Source organism: Carya illinoinensis, chromosome 7, assembly GCF_018687715.1.
Source record: "Carya illinoinensis cultivar Pawnee chromosome 7, C.illinoinensisPawnee_v1, whole genome shotgun sequence".
Taxonomy (NCBI): Eukaryota; Viridiplantae; Streptophyta; class Magnoliopsida; order Fagales; family Juglandaceae; genus Carya; species Carya illinoinensis.
Genome location: NC_056758.1, coordinates 43,017,593 through 43,036,606, shown reverse-complemented (window position 1 = coordinate 43,036,606; position 19,014 = coordinate 43,017,593). Strand labels below are relative to the sequence as shown.

General features: G+C 37.2%; 3 protein-coding genes across 4 annotated transcripts; all 3 read left to right on the top strand.

Annotated features, from left to right (window-relative positions):
- Positions 1–613: 613 nt before the first annotated feature.
- LOC122317074 (topless-related protein 1-like) lies at positions 614–9,465 on the top strand. The gene is made up of 25 exons (XM_043133976.1): positions 614–788; positions 1,405–1,516; positions 1,617–1,796; positions 1,915–2,028; positions 2,344–2,502; positions 2,627–2,804; positions 2,931–3,054; positions 3,176–3,246; positions 3,327–3,477; positions 3,594–3,703; positions 3,793–3,862; positions 3,957–4,030; positions 4,125–4,220; positions 4,306–4,401; positions 4,502–4,629; positions 4,722–4,956; positions 5,096–5,257; positions 5,610–5,753; positions 6,141–6,251; positions 6,375–6,554; positions 7,018–7,146; positions 7,239–7,334; positions 7,851–8,039; positions 8,270–8,436; positions 9,049–9,465. The coding sequence occupies exons 1-25, from the start codon at positions 629–631 to the stop codon at positions 9,257–9,259; spliced, it is 3,447 nt and encodes a 1,148-aa protein (XP_042989910.1). The 5' UTR covers positions 614–628; the 3' UTR covers positions 9,260–9,465.
- A 789-nt stretch (positions 9,466–10,254) lies between these two features.
- LOC122316708 (nucleolin-like) lies at positions 10,255–12,737 on the top strand. Its single transcript, XM_043133439.1, has 3 exons — positions 10,255–10,562; positions 12,004–12,062; positions 12,205–12,737. The coding sequence occupies exons 1-3, from the start codon at positions 10,443–10,445 to the stop codon at positions 12,527–12,529; spliced, it is 504 nt and encodes a 167-aa protein (XP_042989373.1). The 5' UTR covers positions 10,255–10,442; the 3' UTR covers positions 12,530–12,737.
- A 156-nt stretch (positions 12,738–12,893) lies between these two features.
- LOC122316705 (heparanase-like protein 3) lies at positions 12,894–18,278 on the top strand. Of its 2 annotated transcripts, none has more exons than XM_043133435.1 (10): positions 12,894–13,081; positions 14,724–14,889; positions 15,327–15,363; positions 15,479–15,662; positions 15,788–15,936; positions 16,314–16,544; positions 16,818–17,007; positions 17,111–17,236; positions 17,638–17,737; positions 17,829–18,278. In XM_043133435.1, the coding sequence occupies exons 3-10, from the start codon at positions 15,348–15,350 to the stop codon at positions 18,201–18,203; spliced, it is 1,371 nt and encodes a 456-aa protein (XP_042989369.1). In that variant the 5' UTR covers positions 12,894–13,081; positions 14,724–14,889; positions 15,327–15,347; the 3' UTR covers positions 18,204–18,278. The 2 variants fall into 2 exon arrangements, with proteins under 2 accessions (XP_042989369.1, XP_042989368.1); XM_043133434.1 differs by lacking the exon at positions 12,894–13,081 and adding an exon at positions 13,098–14,122.
- Positions 18,279–19,014: the final 736 nt, after the last annotated feature.

Genomic DNA, 19,014 nt, shown 5'->3' with positions numbered 1-19,014 from the left:
GTTGTTTTTTAAAGCTGGAATTTTGTTTTTAATTGAGATCAACAGACAGAAGGTATCTATATTCTATCTTAAATAATTCAGCTATTATCTAAAGAAAATAGAAAATGGGTTATTATTCTGGCCGAATTAAGACAGAATTTTCATCCTTTTTAAAGGCTCTCTACGACATCAGCATCAACTAGAAATAAATAAACTAATAAGCGTACAACTCAAGGAAATCAAAATTGAAGAGCTTTTCACTTCCACTCCCAATGGTACACCAATGGCTGTCCAGCACTAACGTTACCTTTTTTTTTTTCTTTTGAGTCCTAACCTTTTTTGTCTTCTAATAACTTTTGGATAAATTAAGGAAAAAAAACCTAACATGTAAAGGATCGCACTCGCAGACTCAGAGTGTGCTTCACTCGCGAGTGGAACTGCGAAAGTTGCACCTCAAACGTCATCCTTTTTCTTTTAACAAAGCTGAGAGAGCTATTGGACTGATCTTTCGCCTGTGGGCCCACTTCCGAACACTTTGCAAACATGCACAATAACCTAAAACTCATCAAATAATACACAAACTTTCTCATGATAAGTTAAACTACTTATCGTACCTAGAAAGTGCCGCCACGCATTATAAATCTCTCTGATGCACTGCCCCTTGTCAGCATCTTCTGGGAAAGAGTTTTCCCACACAGAGAGAGAGAGAGAGAGAGAGAGAGAGAGTCTGAAAGCTTCCCTGTTTCGAGAGTCTGGAAGTTTTTATTGCCCTGTTTCTATTGCTTGCTCTGTTCTTCTCTGTTTTACAGGTGAGCCTCTCTGTTTCTGCCTTTAGCTTTTGAGAGGGTGGTTAGCTTTTGTTTCATCCTTACGTGCTTTATTCTACTTCAATATTCTGCTTTTTAGCATCTTCAATTTAAGTGGGTCAAATCTTAAAAGCCACTTTACCGTTTCTGGTTTCAGAAAACCCTAATTTTCTGTAACTTGGATGGCCGACTCTCGCTTACCGGTCTTCATTTTCTGTAGATTTTTTGTTTTATCACGTTGAATAAATTGGTTTCGCGTGTTGCACCTAAGGTTAATCCTTTGTTTATTTTGCTTTAGTTTTGGTTTACGTACATGCTTTTTTAGCGTTCTTATTTCAATTTTGATATTTTAGTCCTGTTTTTTGTAGGTGACTTTTAGTAAAATGCAAAGCTTTGCATGTTCCATGGAATAGTTTTCCAGGGAAATGATATGAGAATCCATTTAGTTTGAAGGATTATAAAAGGTCTGTAATATTTACTTTTCTCTCTTAAGGAAAAACGGTTTCGTGGAAATGGTTTTTTAAAGAGAGAAACCCAACAAACCTTTTGTTTTATATTTTTCCTGTTGTTGTTTTTCGTGAGATTTGTTATTCTGCAAGTGATAATTGTTCATTTGCAGGTATCAAAGGTAACAACGGGAAGTATCCAATGTCGTCTTCGCTTAGTAGGGACCTCATCTTCCTGATATTGCAGTTCCTCGATGAGGAAAAGTTCAAGGATACCCTTCATAAGTAATTTTTCTTCCAAATCCTGTTTTCAGCTTCCAATTTCTTGCGCTGCTTGTGTGATTCCGTTATAAATATATTTCTTACTTTTGTATTTTTTGAGCAGGCTTGAGCAAGAATCAGGAATGCTTTTTAACCTCAAGTACTTTGAGGAGATGGTGCTTAGCGGGAACTGGGATGAGATAGAGAGGTACCTTTTGGGGTTCACCAAGCTGGATGATAACCGGCATTCTATGAAGATATTTTTTGAAATACGAAAGCAAAAGTACCTTGAGGCTTTGGATGAGTAAGTTTATGATTCTATAAAAGAATAATTGTGGCAGTCATCATCTTTCTCAATGCATCTTTAGTTCATCTTTTCAAATGTTATGTCATTTTTGTCCTAATTAATTATAATGAATCAGGCTGGATCGCAGCAAGGCTGTAGATATTCTCGCGAAGGATCTGAAAGTTTTTGCCTCTTTCAATGAAGAATTGTTCAGGGAAATGACTATGCTCCTTACACTAGATAATTTTAGGTATATTATTTTATACACAGATTTTTGAGTTTCCACTTTAAGTTGGTGATAATATTGTATGCAGCCATCATAGGGCAGCCTAGTGGTTAAATGATGGGCTTGGGATGAGCTGTAGACTCAGACATCAAGGGTTCAATTCCCCACTAAGAGCTCTCCTGGATTACTTGATACTTATTTCTGACATGTGGAAACATGTGTTGGGGGTTTACATACCAGGAGTGGGTCCAAAGGGCCCTGTCTTGGTGAGGATGCACGTCATCAAGAAAAGAATAATAGTACATGGAGATGACATTGAAAATCATGTGGATTATGCAGGGAAAATGAGCAACTCTATAATTATAAAGATTCAAAAACAGCAAGAGCAATCATGTTGATTGAGCTCAAGAAGCTTTTTGAGGCAAATCCCCTTTTCCGTGATAAGTTGCAGTTCCCTAACATTAGAGGTTCAAGATTAAGGATGCTCATTAACCAAAGGTGATATTACATCATTACCAAAGGATACTCTATGTATTGGTTGTTATCCTATGATACTCATCATATTTCTGGCTATTTTTTATAGACCATAGAGATAAAATTGATTTCGGTATATGTTTGACAGCTTGAATTGGCAGCATTCACTTTGCCCAAATCCTAGACAGAATCCTGATATAAGAACCCTCTTTGTGGATCATAGTTGTAAAAATTCCAATGATTCACTTGCACAACTAGCTGCAAGCAACCAGTTGATAGGTTCACCAACAAAAATGGAAGGTTTTCTTCCATTGGGAACAAATGTGGTATGTGATGAAGTTAAATTACGTTCTCTGTTCTTGGTCAAAGACCAAGTTAGTTGCATTTTAATCAAGCCTTACAGTTTTTCCAGAATTTTCTAAATTTGCTCTTTTGTTTTTCTTTGTAATCAGCCATTCCAACCCACATCAGTAGAACTTCAAGCACCTCTCACCACATGGATGTCTAATCTGTCAACCCGAACTCATTCAGCAGTTTCTGGTGGTGGTATTGATTTTGGGAGGGTAACAAATCCAGGTAGTGATGCAAATTATTTATCAACCCTTCAGAGCCTGAGTAAAGTTCTTACGTTATACAATCTCAGGGATAAAAAGGCATCCATTGTCATTCCTAAATGTATATTATTTTCTTGCTATAGCTGCAATTTCAAATGGTCTTGGGAATTCTGATGAAATGTACAAAACAAGGTTCTCTGGGGTTTCAGACCGGGTAAGTTTAACAGCATGACTACATCCTCTTAATTTGTTCTTTAACAATTCTTTAAATGAGATCTACACATTTTTCTGTAGGTAATGTTTCCAGTAACCAATCCTGGTCAAAGTCAGAGTGTGATGTTTAACTCAACCAATGAGTTGCCCAAGACTGTAGCACGAACATTGAATCAGGGTTCAATTCCCACGAGTATGGATTTTCATCCCATCCAACAGACACTCCTTCTAGGTTGATTTCCACGAGCTTCTCTTTAATGACTAATCGATTTTATGGTGATTATTATGTCATGTGCACTTTCCTTTTTAAGCTTAAATTGATGAATGTTTTGTAATGCGATTTTTAAGTTGGAACCAACGTGGGGAGCATAAGTTTGTGGGAAGTTAGTTCCAGGGAGAAGTTGGCTTCAAGAAATTTTCAGGTATGGAATATCGGAGCAAGTTCAATGATATTAAAGGTATGCTCCTTCTCAATCAGTATAACTAAAAGCAAGTCAGCAATTCATTCCAGCAAAGAAATAAGAATACTAAATCTGATGAAATGTAGGCAACTCTAATCAAAGATCCGTGTGTCTTGGTTAAGCGTATAGTATGGAGCCCTGACGGTTCTTTATTTGGTGAGATTTAAGATTTGGACAAGAAAAATGTTTGTAATAGCCTATCATCCAAATTGCTATATTTAATGGACATTTGTTGCTTTTCTTCAAACAGGAGTTGCATATTCTAAACACATGATGCAGCTATATACTTATCAAGGTGGGAATGACATCCAACAGCATTTGGAGGTAGGTTCTGTTTTGTTCTATCTTCCAACAAATTATTCATTTCTTTGTTTCTAACACCCATTTTTTCCCTTTTTTTTTTTAATTTAAATTTTAGATTGACGCTCATGTTGGTAGTGTGAATGACATTGCCTTCTGTTATCCTACTAAGCAACTCTCTGTTATTACTTGCGGTGATGACAAGATCATCAAGGTTCGTTATGGATTAGTTGTTACTTGTTATGTGGTCAATCATTGAAAATGGTTATTCATCTATAGCTTTTGTTTTGTCTTCATAGGTGTGGGATGTAGCTACTGGTGCCAAGATGTTTAATTTTGAAGGTCACAATGCTCCTGTTCATTCTGTGTGCCCTCACTGCAAAGAAAATGTTCATGTAAATGCTGTACTTCCATTTGACTCATTTATACACCTCTTGCCACTTTTGGCTGATTTATTCTGTTATCTGAAGTTCTGCCCTTGCTGTAACACCTCAGTTTATCTTTTCAACATCAGTGGATGGAAAGATAAGAGCATGGCTGTATGACAATGTGGGATATAGGGTTGATTATGATGCTCCAGGCCGCTCATGCACTACAATGGCTTATAGTGCTGATGGGAAAAGGTTTGTCTGCGGGAATTTAACAGCATTGTAATGTATTCTTTATCTATCTTCCTATGGAAAACTTCATGTCAATATTTTGATTGACATTGTAGGCTCTTCTCTTGTGGAACCAATAAAGATGGTGAGTCGCACATTGTTGAGTGGAATGAAAATGAGGGTCTCGTAAAGAGAAGCTACCAAGGATTTCATAAACGCTCGCAGGGAATAGTTCAATTTGATACAGCAAAGAACCGGTTCTTGGCTGTTGGTGATGACTATTTGGTTAAATTTTGGGATATGGACAATGTCAATCTTCTGACAAGTATTGATGCTGAGGGTGGCCTGCCAGTAAGTTATAACATGTGTGTTTGTAATTCTGTAGTGTATTTTTATGTACGGTCTCAGTAGCAGTTCTACATATATCCCAATAACATGTCTACCACAAAAACAGTGATATGAGTTGCTGACATAATTCTTTGAATTGAAGGCAAGTCCACGTGTCCGTTTCAACAAGGAGGGTACTTTATTGGCTGTTTCGGCAAATGATAACAGAATAAAAATCTTAGCAACGGTTGATGGTCTCCAGTTGATGCGAACTTATGATCGACATTCTCTTCTTGCAGGAAGTACATCCGAGGCAGTAACAAAGGTAAGGCTTATAAAGTCTTCTTTCATTGAATTGGACAAAAAGCCATATTGAAGTACTATCTATATCCTGCAGCATGCAAGTGCTATGCATTGGAATTTTTGATAACATTCAATTTTCCTTCACCTACGTGGTTTAGTATTATGATGCTTTTTTAACTCTGTACTGGAAAATTTAATTGCACTCGCCTCCCTCCCTCCCTCACTCACTCCTCCCCCCCCCCTCCCCCCCCCCCCCTCTTTCTCTCTCTCTCTCAAAATTTCTTAAAAATAAAAAATAAAAACTGAATCTGAGTGCCTTGCTGCATTAAAATTAAAAAATACACTTGAACTAATTCATTAAGCTCGCTTGCTAGAATGGAGACACAAGAAACATGGTGGATGTGGAACCTAAATTAGCAGATGAAGTCAGCCTAACAAAGATTTGGAAGCTCACTGAAATTAGTGAACCTGCTCAGTTTAGGTTATTGAGGCTCTCAGCTCCAGTAAAAGCAGACAAGGTATGATTTCTTATTGACATCAGTCAGTGTCGGGGATAATACAATGATTCTTGATCATTGTACTAAAAAAGGGGCAGCAGTTTGGCCAACTTTGTAGTGTTGATGTTCCCATTTTTCCAAAGTATACTGTTTATCCACACACTTCAATTAATTTCTGGCACATGCTCTTTCTGACATGCATTTGAACTTCAATCACTAGTTTGTGAGCATGCTAGTGGAGAGTTGTTAATTAATAGCTCCTATGAACTTAATTCTAGTTTTTTAGTTTGTGAGCATACTAGTGTCTATGTTATTTTAAATTCATCTAAGTGCCATCTTTGTTTATTATATTCAGATACCAGATAATGAAAAAGAAGTTTCTGATTGGCTTCTCCCGTGAATATGCAGATCTCAAGGCTTATTTATACTAAATCAGGTACAGCGATTTTGGCATTAGCAACAAATGCGATCCATCTACTCTGGAAGTGGCCACGAAGTGACCTCAATTCGAGTGGCAAGGTACAAAGTTCCCATATTTTCTGCAAATCTGTTCCTTTTGATGACTTCAAAGCTTTCTGTTTCACTCTGAACCTGCATTTCTTATTACCATTTTAAAAAGGTCATTATTGTGATATGGTGTAGGTAACGACCAAGGTTACTCCTCAATTAGTACAACAATCATCGGGTATGGCAATGACCAATGATTTAACTGAGGCAAAACCTGGTGAGGCTTTATCATGTTTTGCCTTGTCCAAGAATGATTCTTATGTCATGTCAGCATCTGGAGGAAAAATTTCTCTGTTCAACATGATGACATTTAAGGTGAAGTTTAAGCCTATATCATTACAAGGTTTCTTTTAGTGTGCATGTTGAAAATGGATGAGAGCTAGGTTCTATGATAAAATATATTTTGGTTTAAGCTGCAGATGTCAGTTAGAAGCTTATTGGTCAGTTCAGAATTAGCTCGCCTTTATGTTCTAATAAAAATTGAATTATTCTAGTTTTGGCAAAAAATTAAGGCAGTCAGATGTCGGTTAGAAGCTTATTCGCCTGGTCAGTAATAGCTCAAGGCCTTTATCCTTCTAAATATTTGAATTATTTAGTTTTGGCCAAAAATTAAGACAAGCTTGAACTGGACTTTTCCGACAAGGTGCTTTACATTTGGTCGAAGTATCTGTTTGTCCCATCGTTCATGATGGAGAACACTCCACACTTTTCGTAATGCTGCATCTGAAATCCACTTCATTTTGACTGACCAATTATAAGTTTTGTTGAGAAATTACAGATCATGACGACATTCATGTCTCCACCACCTGCGGCAACATATCTTGCTTTTCACCCTCATGACAACAATATAATGGCCATTGGAATGGAGGACTCCACAATTCTCATATATAATGTCCGCTTAGATAAGGTAACATCTATTATGGCACAGATAATTGTATTAATAGTATGGTACTCATTAAAGTGAAGATCCAGGAGTTGGTTATTTCTTTCTTCTTGTAGGTTATGACCAACCTTAAGGGTCACTCTAAAAAAATCACAGGCCTTGCCTTCTCACACGTGTTGAGCGTACTTGTTTCTTCTGGAGCAGATGATCAGGTTTGTAATTTGTCTTATGTAGCTTGCTTATTGGGAACTCTCGCAGTTTGCACTATGTCTCATATTTAGCTTATTTGACGGAGAATGAGCATGAGTTTCCTGCACTCGTCCCGAGAAAGAGAGAGGGGAGGGGTGGAGGTCGGGAGGGAGAGCTCAAATATGACTGAAAAATCACATCCAAGGGATTTTTCTTCAACGATTGTCCACTATCCTTTAGGTAACTCTTGGAACATACATGTTCTTGGAGCTGAGAACAGTATATGAGCCTCCATTTAAATCCAAGGACAGTGATCACTTAACAAAATCCAAAACCAAAAACAAGCTAATAGAAGCAAGAATAGCATCCAAGAACACCCATGCAATTCAGATAAACAAAGCAATACCAACAACACACTGATTCAAGGATGACATAGAAAGAGAAAAAAAAAACACTTATGGTTAGCTGAACTAAATTCCTTCATTTTAACTCTCTTGACCAATTTGACTAAGATTTTTTTTCGTATTCTCTTCTCCCAGATTAACGTGTGGAACTCTGATAGGTGGGAAAGACAAAACAACAGTTTCTTGCAGATTCCAGCTGGGAGAGCATCCACGGAAATTTCGGACACCCAAGTTCAATTTCACCTGGATCAAATACACTTCCTCGCCGTACATAGGACTCAACTTGCCATATACGAAACAAAGAAACTTGAATGTGTGAAGCAGGTATCGTTATCTTAGCTTCATGTCAAAGTAATCAAATGTGTGTCCAGTTCCTGTGGACTCTGCTCCTTTATAATTTTCCCATGAAAAATTGAGAAGAATTTTCTTTAGTGATGATGGCAAACAATGTAGGAAGAAAAAAAAAATTATGGATGAGCCATGTTTTTCCACTCCACTCCCCTCCAATATTTTTCTTCAGAATATATATATTAATGATGTTTTGTGTTTAACAGTGGATTGTAAAAGAATCTTCAGCGCCTATCTGCCATGCAATATTCTCTTGTGATAGCCAGTTAATTTATGCCAGCTATTTGGATGGAACTGTGCGTGTATTTGGTGCTTCAAATCTCCAGTTACAATGTCAGATTAATCCCACTGCTTATCTTCCATTTGATGTCAGGTATTCAATGATATTTTGGAAATCTATCTGTCAGGATGCTTGGCCTGGCTTCATTCAGTGAGATATATGTGCCATCAGCTTTGCATAGTCACTACTTAGCATTCATTGTTTAATTTCAATTAACAAAGCAGTATCTGTCATGGGTATTTTTTAGCTCATGATTTTAGATCCAGTGTGACAAATATTTACGAAGTTCATTTCATGTGAAGCTTTTTGTGAAGGATGCATTCTAAGTACATAATAGATTGCCATGTTGTTCCTAGTGGCTCAAAGATGATAAACAATGCTTCTTCATCATCTTCTACAAAATAAACATCACATTCTCTCACTGGAATTCATATATAATATTTATCCCATATGGTGTAGCCTGTGACTTTCTGACTTCTTAAGTTCTTATGGTAAATTATGATTTACTGGCCTGATACTTACATTGGACTTCTTATCCTTATCTCCCGAATTCTGCATAATGCATGCATGGTTACTTGAAATAATTCTGACACGTAGAGTTCTGGATCTGCATTCAGTGGCATCTTGACCAGATTCAATATATGGTATGGGTAGCGTGGATAATTTCTCTTTTGTTGGTCTTTGTTTTTCTCCATGTTGATACAGTTCTTCAGTATACCCTCTTGTGGTTGCTGCACATCCACAAGAACCAAACCAGTTTGCCATAGGACTAACGGATGGAAGGGTTCATGTATTGGAGCCACTTGAATCTGAAGGCAAATGGGGTGTGCCCCCACCTGTTGACAATGGATCACCAAGTTGCATTTCTATTGCCTCTACACTAGCTGCTTCAGGTTTGGTTCAACCCCAGAGCTGAGGGACCACCCAGAACAATTTGCCCGGCCTGTTGCTTGTCTTAATTTATCAGACTATTTCCTCTTATTGTGGTTAATTGTAGTATCAATTATCAGGTTATATCTACCTACCTATAAAAAAAAGGGTTATGTATATATGCTGTAAAGACGTGTTGCAGTTTGTACGCTTCTTTCTAAAAAGAGTTAAATCTTATGTTTGATCTATCAATTAGCAGTGCCTGTGCTTTTTGCAAGAGATGAACCAGTTGAGAGTTTTGAACGGCTTGGCTAGTCGAATTTGCCTGCAATTTGTGGGCAATTTGCCGGAATAACATTTCGAGTTTGAGCTTTGAACTGTTTCAAACTTTGGCTACTGCACCAACTTTGAATATGGGTGGTGTACACTTTCGCAGCTTCACTCACTAGTAGCCGCCGGTGGCCTTCAAATCTACAACTTGTCTGAGCCAGAACAGCTAGTTTATTTTTGGCCATTAAAAAGACAAGAAAATTGATAAAAGAAAACGCCAAAAAAGAGCAAATAAATTTGTCACGATTGTCTATCTGAGTTATTTTTTCTTTTTAAGAAACAAGAAATACGAGCTAGAACTTTAAAAGGGAAAACCAATGGGAAATACTTATCCCAGATGGTGGTCACGATTCAGTATTTTTTTTTTTACTTAAGCAAATATTTTTTAATGAATTTATAACTTTTATTTATTTTTTTGAAAATTTTTTAATAAGTTTAAAATAATATTTGAAAAATAAAAAAAAAACAAAGAGGAAAAAAAAAAAAAATTTACTTATTCGGTGACTCACTCGATCGCCTCTCTGCGTGGTAGTTGCACCGCCACCACCCAACTTAAAATATTTGATCCATGGATCCAGTCCCAGGGTCCAAGAGCCTGTAAAATTAACGGTCCAAATTCGGCCCGACATGATCCTGTGACGTAATGAGTCCCAGGTGGAATTACCTCGTAACACATTTACACACTTCTTTTTTTTATTTTTGATAAGGGACATTTACACACTTCTAGAACCATATACTAAACTAGTCAAGCGGCAATGCGGTAAATTCCCCAATTCTCAAACCCTAATCTTAAACCCCTCAATTTCCAAAACCCTAAACCCTCTCTTTTGAGAAAGTTTTGTTTCGAATACCTTCTCCTTTAATTAGGGTTCTTTTGTCTCCCTTCTAGTTAGACAAATATGGATACTCTTCGTTCGAACACTGTAGTCTCGGAAGGTTTTCTCTGCTCTGTGGTGGAGGCTATGGTGGTTGAGATTGCCATTGTCGCTGCCAAGTCTCTTGCTTGCTCTCTCTTGATGGTATAGACTGTATGAATATACGTGTTTTGGATATTCTTTGAGTTCGTAACTGTTTCTTTGTTTTTTTGTGAAATATGAAATTGTTTTGAAATTGGCATTTGCTGTCTCGTGGATTTTGCTTTAATTATTTCATTATCTGAAAAAATAGATTCTTTTATTATAAATTTGTAAATCTGTTATCCAAAGATAAGAGTTTCGTAAGTGCTGGTTTCATTTTGCATCAGAAAAAAAATGTGGCCTTTTGTATTGAAATTTTTGTTTTTAAGTTTCTTAAAAGTTAGTGTATGAGAGTTTTAGTGGGTCTTTGAGAATAAGAAAAAAACAATCTGTGATTCTCATCCTCGTTCTCCTTGGCAAAAGAGAACATATATGAATAAACATAATTTATTTTGTAGCTTTACCAGAGCATTGGCCTTGACATTGTCAATTGATTTCGACCTGAAAACATGTCCAAATATTATATAATTTAGTTCTGTTTAAATATTTCATAGGCTGGCATGGGTGTGTAAACCCTTTGGTTACTCTTACTAGTTGATATTGTTTGTAGTTTGTGGCCTATAATAATCCTCTTGTGAAAAATAAAAGTTTGTGGGCTTCCAACTTGGTTTTAGATCTAAGAGTGGAACGCATGGTTTAACTTGGCTCCAGCCTCTGCCACTGCTATTTATCCTTCATGCTATAATATGTTTGATTAGATCCTATTCTTACAGACTGACTTAAAGGGATTATGGTAGAAGTGAAAGAACAGCTGCATATAATCCCACATCACTTACACGTATTGCACTAACATCCTTATCGATAAAGTTCTCTAAAAACATCCTTCCGATTATCTCTTTTCATAACATGTAGATGCATGCATTAGGCTAATCATCTTCATGTCGTGGGGCTTAGACTTGTATAGAGGGTTTGATACTCGTTACTTTTCTTTTTTAAAACTACTTATAAAACTAAAAAAAAAAGTCTTTTTAAACCACCCTACAATTTCCATTGTGAATGTATGATGCATTATCTGTCCATTCTAAGGTTGGGTAGTAAGGGTCAAGGATGATGAGAATAAAGTGGTGACTTTGCTATGTACATTGCCGGATGGTTTTGATAACTTGGTTACAAGTTTGAACAGAATTCGAGGGAAGCAGCATACGCATTGTACAACTTTTTTTTTTTTATAGGTACATGCTATTGTACAACTAAAAGAGGAATTCCCGAAAACCTGAAATGCAGTGTGCCAAGAAGAAAAATGTAGGGGAATATATGTCACATGCTATGAGTATTAATCTTAAAGCGTGTATAGTTCCAGTTATGGCACTCTATTGATTTTTTGTCTCTACCTTCCGTTCTCCCCTGCCATTTGCCAAAATGCCCGTTTTGTACGAATGCAAATGTATCTTCTTCTTTTTTAATGTCTCCATTATTCAGTATGAGTTTGGGTTTTCTTTTTCAGATGGGAATTATGCCAAAGGGAATAGATGTTTTGCCCAAAGAGGCTGATACATCTGGAGGGTCAGTGACTTGATTTCTTTTTTCATGTTTCAATTCTTTCTCTATCTTTTTGCCTATTCCCACATTATTATCAATATTTTGTACCGATAAAAGAAAAAGCTTTCTCTATAATGGGTAGTCCTTAATCAATTATATATTTCAGGTTTCCAATTTCTGAGGTGCATGCAGTGAAGAAATCTGGTCCCGAGAACAAAGACTCTAGTGAAACAGAGGATGACGAAGATGAAGATGATGATGATGCCGTGGATGATGGGGAAAATGATGGAGGTAATGATGATGATGCATATGGTGATGATGATGACGATGATGGGGATCCTGCAGATGAGCTTGAGGCTAATGGTGATGGTGGAAGTGAAGAAGACGACGACGATGACGAAGAGGAAGAAGACGATGATGATGAGGATGAGGAGGAAGAAGAGGAGGACGAGGAAGAGACACCCCAGCCACCTGCAAAGAAGAGGAAATGAAAGTTTGATTTTTGCATCTATTTTCCTCTCTCTCTCTCTCTCTCTCTCTCTCTCAGTGATTTTGAAATCTTTGGTTGGGTTGTAGTGGAGGTTCGGGTAGTAAAAACCCAGCATGGAAGGTTCAGTTTGTCTGTCAACATAGACTAGAAAAGTCTCTAGTACTTGATTGACTTTATTATATCTTCTCATTCTAATTTTTACGGCTCTATTGTGATAGCTTAATAACTTGTGCATTAAAGGGGAGATAAGGTAAAAAATATAAGGAAAATATAAATATATATTAGAAAATACATATCAGCACAGGCATGCAAAGCTGATGACAGTATTTGAAGAGAGCTTAAAAATGCAAATCCTTTCGTTTCTTTTTTTTTTTTAGCACAGAAACAGAGCAAGTGAATGACAGTTTTCCACAAAGCTGCAACTTGATGCTCGTGCTATATATACTTTGAAGAGGAGCGAAGTCAGCAGATAGATTCAAGGTTTAAATCGTAAACAATCTGGGATTACAAGGGCTCGATTGTTCAAGTCAACATATTGGAGGGTAAATTGAAGGTAATCCTAAATTAAAGGATTCAATTTGGAATTTAAGCTATATTTCATGTATGTTATCTCATATATTAACCACGCTGACTATTTTGTAAACCTAAAACAATAAATTATGAATGTCCACCCCAAGAAAGGTATGGGTTTATTTTCAAAGGGGATGTATCACAGGAAAGAGGATGTATCCCTGTGATTTATTGAAAGCTCTCACTTATGGAGTAGCCAGCCATTTAGCCATTGCCATGGCTACGATCAATCAACTTGGTATGGTAAGAAGCTATGTGGTATGACATATTTCGAAGTCAGCTTTTACGTATTCCGCATATCAAAATGAGGGATTTTCTAGATTTCTCAAGAGTAATTATTCTTAAAAACTCTTTAACTATAATTTCCAGATTAAATTATTCAGATAATCTGCCTGCTTTTGGAGGGTGAAATAATAAAATCTGTATTTTCACCGAGGCTGTGGGAAATTCCGTGGCTTTATTTTTTTACTATGGCCGAGAAGGAGGATTGTATTTGTGGCCTGGTCGCTTCTCCACCTACATATAATTGGAACCTTCCACGAACTTTGACGTAATTGGAACCTGCCTCAGTTAACACCTTGCTAAACCCTCCTAGAGAGAGAGAGAGAGAGAGAGAGAGAAGTAATTATGAATTCCCATGCATGAACTATTTAAGGCAATTGGAACCTCCCTTGGACAACACTACTGCTTTTTCCACCAGAAGAGATCATGTTTGCCACTCTCCTAACTAGATAAGACCATTTCAGAGTCACGACTCTGGACAAACGATTGCTTTTTTAGAAGGAAAAGAGATCAGATTTTGTGAGTCTGAATAATAATCATTACAATTTACGAACATCCATCATGTCATCATGCCTGCATGTCACATGAGAGAGACCCTTGTTGCTGTTGACCTTAAAGTGATTATCGAATGGGGTTCGCTAGGGCGCTGCCTGTCCTTCAATACGCGGCCTGGTGGAGGTTTTCCTTCATATCTAATTATCGGGTTGGTCTGGTGGAGGTTTTTCCTCGTATATTTTCAAATGTTAGTCCTCTGTTTTCTGCTTATAATAATCGTGTTATATTGACGATTTGGGCTTTCTTACTGAGATAGTTGTTGAATAATCATTTGTCTGATCAGAAAATATGCATCTAATTATTTAGTTTATATTATAGTGTTATTCCTCCCATGGACCAGATTTCCTAAGTGGGTTCAACATGAGAGTTGAAGTAACTCATAAGTTATTATTTGGTGCGTGTTAAACAATTCATTATCCCAAAAGTTTAAAATAATAGAAATATGTGGATTTAATTACTTAGCCCAGATTCCAACCGCCCTCAATCATCAGTTTCTAGTCCTCTATTCTAAGGGGGCAGCTCAAAACATCACTTTGATACTTGTTAACAACTCTCTCAACCTGACTTGCGTACATAGTTTCGATTCTTCCACTCTACAACTTATCGGTATTTCTATATATATATATATATACACACACACACACACACATCAATAGTATGCTCGCACTCGCAGCTAAGAAGCGCATGCAGAAGATTTTGTCTTACGGGATGTGTTCTCTGTATCTCCTCTGTTGTACGTGTTTCTGGCTTTACTGGCTTATTCAAATATTCTCTGCGGCTTCACACAGAACGACAGGGCTTGGAAATACCATTGAGGGCGTCGTTTTTATAAATGGAACAACTTGTATAGCAAGAATAGATGATGACTTTGTCTGTGCCACTTTGGATTGGTGGCCTCCTGAGAAATGTGACTATGGAACATGTAGCTGGGGCAGAACTTCTCTGCTGAATCTAGTAAGCCGATCATCCTTAACATGCCTTTTTTTTTTTTTTTTTTTGTTTAATTCCATCTTTTATATCATTCAATTCAGCATGCGTCTCTTTGACATCTACTTTTATTTGTTTCTCCACTGAAATTATTCACTTTTCCTGAGGTGCCCCCATAATAACGTATCACCAAGATATCTTGACACTTTCGGAACCAAGATAAGCCGAGAATGGTGGCCAAAAAGAAGAATTCGAGGATATCCACAAGACCAAGATTTTTCCAAAAAACAACACTCCTAAGCAGTTTCCTGTACATTAGAAACACAGTCGAAAAGATCCCTTCTTGTCGAATAAGTTTTGCATAACCCCTCATATCGAGTTGGTGCTCACTGATGTAAAGAGCAAGCTCTTGTTATTTTCTTTCCTTATTCTAATTTGACTTCTGTATTTTTTTTCCTTGGTAGGACCTTAACAATCTTATATTAATGAAAGCCATCAAAGGTAAGTCGTCGCTTTGCATATATTTTTAACACGGCAACACACCAACACAGAAAAATTCTTGTTCGAATATTTCTTACATAGCCCAAGTGAAGACTCTAGTTTAATTGTATCGCAGCTTTTTCTCCCCTAAAAATCAGATTAGGGGGAACCTTACAAGACAAAGTCATATACGACACAGAAGGCAATCCTCCACAATGCAGCTCATTTGTAAAAAACAACTCTGAGTTGCTAGGTTTCTCTCAAGGCTGCCTCCCTATGTCTCGCTGGGATGAACTCAACATTTTCTTCAAAAAATCCGGGTAACAACTTTGTTATAGCCAGAAATCCGCTGCAATTATGCACTGTTTTTTCCCCCAAAGAATTGTATTCCAAAATAAGCCATGAACTGTTGGTTATCATTATCACATTTTGTTTTAAAATCCAGGGCTGTGGTTGTTTTTGGTCTAAATGAACTAAGCGGCAAGACTGTAGATTCACAAGGCTCTGCTATAGGAGCTTGGAAGTCCAGTGATGCCGAGTCACTTATACGATATACTGTCAATAATGGTTACACTATTCATGGATGGGAGCTTGGTAAGACTTGTTATTCACATATTTGATACGTATATGTGGAAGCAGTTTGCATTATAACTTCATAGTCTTTCATATACCAAGATAAACTATTATTTACCCAAAACTTAAATCAGTAGAATATGGTGAACTGAATCATTAATTTGATCAAACATGCTTTAGTTGACCAAAATCTATTTGTTTTTTCCTGTACAAAAGATATGAGTCAAAGTCAACTGGGAGATAATGATCAAGAAGCAGACAAAGAAGATGGTGATAGTGATGAATAAGATGATAATAAAAACAATCAGTTTTTTTCTTTTCTGGCAAACATCATACCATTACTCTGTTTTCTTTAATTTTATTGCATAATCTCTGACGTAAATCTTGTTCCTTTTTAGGAAATGAACTGAGTGGGAATGGAATTGGAACGAGGGTTTCAGCACATCAATATGCATCAGACATAAACTCTCTCCAAAATATGGTGCAAAATATTTATGCTGGTTTTGAAGTTAAACCACTAGTCATTGCGCCAGGAGGTTTCTTTGATGCGAACTGGTTCACAGAATTCATCAAGGAAACACCCGAGTCTCTTCACGTCGTCTCCCACCATATTTATAGCCTTGGTCCAGGTACATCGAAAAATAAAGCGATTTAATGCGCGCGCACAAAATAGAAAAAGATAAAAAACACCGGGAAGTGATATTTCAACACCAAATATTGTTATTTAACTTATTTCTGTATCGTATTTCTCACATAGTGAATCGAACCGTGTAAGAGGGTCAGTTTGAAAGTAGCCATATCCGATACGCATATTATTCTACTCTGCAGCATTTCTCACCACCGGATAAGCAATTCCTAGAAAAGTCTTTTTGACGACAACTTTCCTGTTTTCTCGAACATAGGTGTTGATGATCACCTTATTGATAGGATCCTAGATCCATCTAGTCTTGACAGCGTATCGCAGACCTTCAGTAGCCTTCGGAGCATTCTGAAGAGTAGTGGGACTCGAGCAGTTGCATGGGTTGGAGAAGCAGGCGGGGCTTATAACAGTGGCCATCATCTTGTCACTGATGCATTCGTTTTTAGTTTCTGGTAACTTTGCTGCAGACTCCATTTTTTATTTTTTATTTTTTGGGTTCATGACTTGAATGTGGCCTAGGATAATGATCTTGTTTGGCATTAAATAATCAAACAGGTACTTGGACCAGCTCGGAATGGCATCATCTTTTGACACCAAAACATACTGTAGACAATCATTAGTTGGTGGAAACTATGGCCTACTCGACGCTTCCACATTGGTTCCAAATCCTGATTACTACAGGTTTTTCTTGAATTCCAAGCAAGACATTATACTCCAAAGCAAAGCCTTCCATTCCCACTTAGATGAAATTATTAGGCACTCCTAAATAGATGGCATGCTGCTCTCATCCTATTACAAAATATTTATATCATTCAAATTACTTATATAAATACTAATTTTTAATGACATGATATTATGCTATAGGATGAGAGTATTGCATATTCGAGACAACCGAATAATTATTCCAAACAAATATATAAATGGGAATTATGATTGAGAAGAACAAAGACAGGCTCGAGAATTACACGACACTTGTGAAATAGGGGCTGAATGAGCCCAAGGCATTAGCAAGAAAATATTAATATTATGTAGGTTGATTAACGAGAGGCATGCGTTTATTAATATTGTTGTTTTATTCACAGCGCCCTTCTTTGGCATCGTTTGATGGGAAGGAATGTTCTATCCACAAACTTCTCCGGAACAAATAAAATCCGAGCTTATGCTCACTGCTCAAAGAAAACGGTGAGTATAATCTACAGTTTAGTCCACAAAAACAAAAATGTGTGAGAGAGAGAGAGAGGGGAATGATTCATTGGGTTTTTAATAATTGCAGCAAGGAATCACATTGCTCCTGATCAACCTTAACGGTAATGCTACAGTTCAAGTGCACGTTTCAACAGAAAATGCTACCATCCTCAGCACTTCGAATTCACAAGAAAATCAAAATCCAAGAACTGGGTTTGCTACAATGTCTCGAGGGTCTAAAATTCGTTATATTACAAGAGAAGAATACCACTTGACGGCTAAGGATGGGGATTTACACAGCCAAACAATGCTTCTTAATGGAAAAATACTTACTGTAAATTCCTCAGGGGATATTCCATTCTTGGAACCAATCACTGTAAACCAATCAGACCCAATAACTGTAGCTCCTTTCTCTATTGTATTTGCTCAAATACCTTATATTATTTTCTCTGCATGTAATTAGCCACTTTCATTTGTACAAACCAATAAGATCTCTCCCATATATGTTCAGGAAAACAGATCCCAGATGTTAGCGCAATTTGTTTTCTTTAATCTTATGCTATAAGATGGAGAAACGAAATATGCCAAGTTTTCATGTACATCTACGATGGAGAAGGAAAAGCGGGCAAATGTTTACAGGGAAGATACTCTAGACGGGGATTTTCCAAATCAGGATCAAATGCTTACAGGGCTAATCATTACATCCAACTGCTACTGGCTTCGATTGAATTTCACCATCAATACACATACAACAGGAGGGGCTACGTGCCTTTCTTCCTCACAAAATCGAAGCCAGTAACTCACCTCACACTGTGTTTATCACGGGTCTTTCCTCCAAATGTGCGTCTCTCTTTTTATGAGACTCGTTAAGTGTAATCAATCCATGGATGGTTGTCACTGGTGGGTTTGTAATCAACAACACAGGATAACGTCCAGCAATTAGGCTTAGACTGAAAATCGTCAAGTTTTGTGTGTGAAGCCGATTAGTAATATATTTCCCCATAGATAAACCAACTTCCAGTTCCAGATTGAGCTGAGGAGTGCCTTTCGACCAAGCAATTTAAAGAGACTTACCCCTACTCTAATTCACTCCACATATTTATAGAGGAAATGACATGCTTCAAATGAAAATTTTCCGAGCATGCTCATTTATATACATTACAAAAGATTAGGGGTCAAATGCCTACACCAGCTTAAAATGGTATGGGTTGTCTTACAGGCTCGTTAAAAAGAGACATGCAAATTTGAACGGGTAAAAGGTCAGTTGCGAAGTA